The sequence below is a fragment of the Fragaria vesca genome, linkage group LG6 (genome assembly GCF_000184155.1).
Source record: "Fragaria vesca subsp. vesca linkage group LG6, FraVesHawaii_1.0, whole genome shotgun sequence".
NCBI lineage: Eukaryota > Viridiplantae > Streptophyta > Magnoliopsida > Rosales > Rosaceae > Fragaria > Fragaria vesca.
This window is the reverse complement of record NC_020496.1, coordinates 31048404-31052141: the sequence shown is the minus strand read 5'-3', so window position 1 is coordinate 31052141 and position 3738 is coordinate 31048404. Positions and strand designations below refer to the sequence as shown.

The 3738-nt window shown below is 39.3% G+C and overlaps 2 protein-coding genes across 2 annotated transcripts in view; both read left to right on the top strand.

Annotated features, from left to right (window-relative positions):
- Positions 1-1858: 1858 nt before the first annotated feature.
- LOC101298244 (putative ribonuclease H protein At1g65750-like) lies at positions 1859-3082 on the top strand. The gene has a single exon (XM_004306026.1). It carries the CDS (start codon positions 1859-1861, stop codon positions 3080-3082), a length of 1224 nt encoding a protein of 407 aa, XP_004306074.1.
- Positions 3083-3241: 159 nt separating this feature from the next.
- The window catches only part of LOC101297949 (putative ribonuclease H protein At1g65750-like), a 718-nt gene continuing 221 nt past the window's right edge, over positions 3242-3738 (top strand). The window contains exon 1 of the mRNA XM_004306025.1: positions 3242-3715. Within this exon, the coding sequence (XP_004306073.1) occupies positions 3242-3715 (474 nt within the window). The remainder of the gene's footprint in view (positions 3716-3738) is intronic.

Sequence of the window (3738 nt, the reverse complement as noted above, 5' to 3'; positions counted from 1 at the left end):
GCTAATTTGTGGAAGTATTTTGATGATTTAAGTAATAGAGTGCAACTACCTTGGGTTCTAATTGGTGATTTTAATGAACTTGTTTCTCTTGTTGATAAGAACTGTGGCCCTTTTACTGGCAAGTTTGGTGGTCTTAGGGAATGGATCAATAGAAATGGCATAGTTGACATGGGATTTACTGGCTCTTGCTATTCTTGGAGCAATAACAGGGTTAAGGAAAGATTGGATAGGGGATTTTGTTCCATTGCTTGGCGTGAGATCTTTGCTGAAGCCTTCATTCATCACTTGCCTAAAACCAAATCTGACCACTGTCCCATTTTGCTCCAGTTGTTTTCTAATAATGTAGTTGATAAATCTGCTGTCCCTTTCAGGTTTCAAGCTATGTGGTTTTCACGTGCTAATTATGTTGATTTTATTGATTCAACCTGGAAATCTCTAAATGGCAGTTTTAGTGAGAAAATTGAAAGTATGGCTTATGCTCTTTCTCAGTGGAATAGAGATATCTTTGGTCACTTATTCCACAGAAAAAGAAAACTTCTGGCTAGAATTGGAGGCATCCAAAAAGCTAGAGACAGATTTGAGAATCCTTTTTTGATCAATCTTGAAGCTGATCTGATTCATGAGTATGAGGTTTTGAGAGATCAAGAAAATATGTTTTGGAGGCAGAAATCCAGAGATAATTGGATTCAAGGTGGGGACAGAAACACAAAGTTCTTTCATCTAACTACTCTTGTTAGGAGAAGAAGAAATAAATTGAGGGTTTGTTTGATGCTCATGGGGCCTAGTTTACTGATTCTGCTTCCTTAAAAAAAATTGCTGCTGATTTTTTCATTAATCTGTTTTCTCAGCCTGAGTTGGAAGATGTAAGGATTACTATTCCCTGGCTTTTCCCTGATATTGAGCAATCTTTATGGTCTGATGTGGCTAAGTCTGTGACTTTGATGGAAGTTAAGGATTCTCTATTTGCAATTGGCAAGCTGAATGCTCCTAGTTTTGATGGATTCCCTGCTCTCTTTTATCAAAATCATTGGAGTTTGTATTCTCCTGAAATTTTTAAGGTTGTCAAGGATGCCTTTTCTTCTTGCACTATACCTGCTGGCATTATCACACCATTATTGCTCTTATTCCTAAGACTGATGGTCCTCAACATATGGTGAACTTCAGGCCTATCAGCTTATGTACTACTATTTACAAAGTGATTTCTAAAATCATTGTGGCTAGAATTAGACCTCTTATGCAGAAGCTGATCAGCCCTGACCAGGTTAGTTATGTACCTGGAAGAAATATTTCTGATAATGTGATGATTGCTCAGGAAATGCTCTTCAAATTCAAAAAATCATGTGGTCAAATGGGATTTTTTGCTTGGAAAGTGGATTTATCTAAAGCTTATGATAGGCTAAGCTGGAGCTTTATTGAGATGGTGTTGTATGAAGCTCATTTCCCTCGTGATCTTTCCAAGCTGATTATGCGTAGTATTACTTCTACTAGTTTTCAAATCAGTGTCAATGGTGAGCTTACCAGTTCTTTTAGGGCTCAAAGAGGCATCAGGCAGGGTGACCCCTTTTCACCATACATTTTTGTGCTTTGTATGGAGAAGTTATCGCATCTTATTCAGTCTGCTGTTGACTATAACTACTGGAAACCCCCCAAAGCTTCTCAATCTGGTCCAAGAATCTCCCATTTATTCTTTGCTGATGACCTTATGTTGTTTGCTGAAGCCACTTCTTCCTAGGCCTCTATCCTAAAGCAGTGTCTTGACACCTTTTGTGCTCTCTCAGGTCAAGCTGTCAATTTTGAGAAATCTTCAATTTATTGTTCTCCTAATACCTGCAAGAATGTGACTGCTGCTATCAGTAACATGTGTGGCTCTCCTCTCACTAATGATCTTGGCAAGTATCTTGGAATGCCTCTTATTCACTCCAGAGTGAACAAGCATACCTATGATGGAATTTTTGATCAAGTTCAAAGCAGGCTTTCTAGCTGGAAGAGTAAGGTTCTCAGCATGGCAGGTCGTCTCACCCTGATTCAATCTGTCTCTTCTGCTATTCCTAATTATGCAATGCAAACTGCCAAGTTTCCTGTTAGCTTATGTGAAAATCTTGATAAGCTTAATAGAAATTTTTTATGGGGTGATACTGAGATCAAAAAGAAGGTGCACTTGGTGAATTGGGATGTTGTTTGTCAACCTAAACAACTTGGTGATATAGGAATTAAAAAAACTGAAGACATGAATCAGGCCATGCTTGCTAAAATCAGTTGGAGGATGTTTCAATGTGATAAAGGTCTTTGGGCCTCTATGTTTGCTGAAAAATATCTGAAGAACTGCTGCCTGTTTGATGATAATTATGAGGTGGCTGTTGATTGTTCTAGCACCTGGAGGGGAATTATTTTTGGTGCTAAGCTGCTCAGGTCCAATTTGAAATGGCGCCTTGGTGATGGTAAGTCCATCAAGTTTTGGCATGATTATTGGTTTCCTGCTGGCCCTCTTATTAATTTTGCCTTACCTTCTGCTTTCATTAATCATGCTGCCACTGTCTGTGATTTTTGGATTGAGGATGGTTGGGATGTGCATAAACTCCTAGATGTTGTGCCTTTTGAGATTGTGAACAAAATTGTTAATGTGCCTATTGATTTTGGTGTTAGTGGTTCTGATACCTTAATATGGGGTGCTACTGCTAATGGCAAATTTTTTGTGAAATCTGCCTATAATTCCCTCTTTGATATGTCTGCTCCTCTCAATCCTCAATGGAATTATATTTGGAGAATGAAGATTCCTCCTAAACTGAAGACTTTTTTATGGACCTTTCTACATAAAAAACTCCTCACTAACATGCAGCGTGTTACTAGAGGCTTCACTGCTAGTGCTTTGTGTCCTATTTGCCAATCTGCAGATGAGTCCTTTCTGCACTTATTTCGTGACTGTCCTAGATCTGTTCTCATCTGGAATGCTTTTGTTAAGCCTGGTTCTATCTCTCAGTCTTTTTCTCTTGATTGGAATGGTTGGATTCAGGCTCAACTGCACTGTCACTCTTTTACCAGTAACAATATCAGGTGGTGTGATCTTTTTGTGTTTATCTGCTAGTATATATGGAAATGGAGGAATCAACATGTCTTTGACCCCTCCTTTATTCTTCCTGTGTGCTTTGAGAAGATTATTTGGGAGTATGCTTTGGAATGGATTAAAGCTCATTTAAGGCTCAGCTCTGCAGATAATGTGAATATTTCTATGATTTCATGGAAAATGCCTCCTCAGAATTATTACAAGCTCAATATTGATGGGACTAGAATTTCTAGCAGCAGTATGATTGGTGCTGGTGGTGTTATCAGAAACCATGCTGGCGCTTGGATTGCAGGTTTTCAAATTAACCTTGGTGTTTGTGCTATCCTTGATGCTGAAGCTTGGGCGCTTTTTCATGGTTTGAAGTTGGCTTCCAAGCTTCATATCTCTTGCTTGGAAATTGAGTCTGACTCTGCAATTCTTGTTCAGCTTATGAACTGCTCCAATCTTTCCTCCCATCCCCTTGGTTCTTTACTTGGTGGCTGTAGCAGTATGATGACTGAAATGGATGATGTGAAGCTGTTTCACATCTTCAGGGAGGCCAACATGACTGCAGATTCTTTGGCAAAATGCAGCATCTCTAATGAGCTTGGTCTTATTATTTTTGAGGATCCTCCTGTGCATGCCATCCCTGCCTACCTTGATGATCTAGCTGCTGTTACTAGAGCTAGGAGAACAGG

Excerpts from the sequence above, each read along its gene's own strand:
- LOC101298244 (XM_004306026.1), top strand. The coding sequence starts at position 1,859 with ATGTGTGGCTCTCCTCTCACTAATGATCTTGGCAAGTATCTTGGAATG.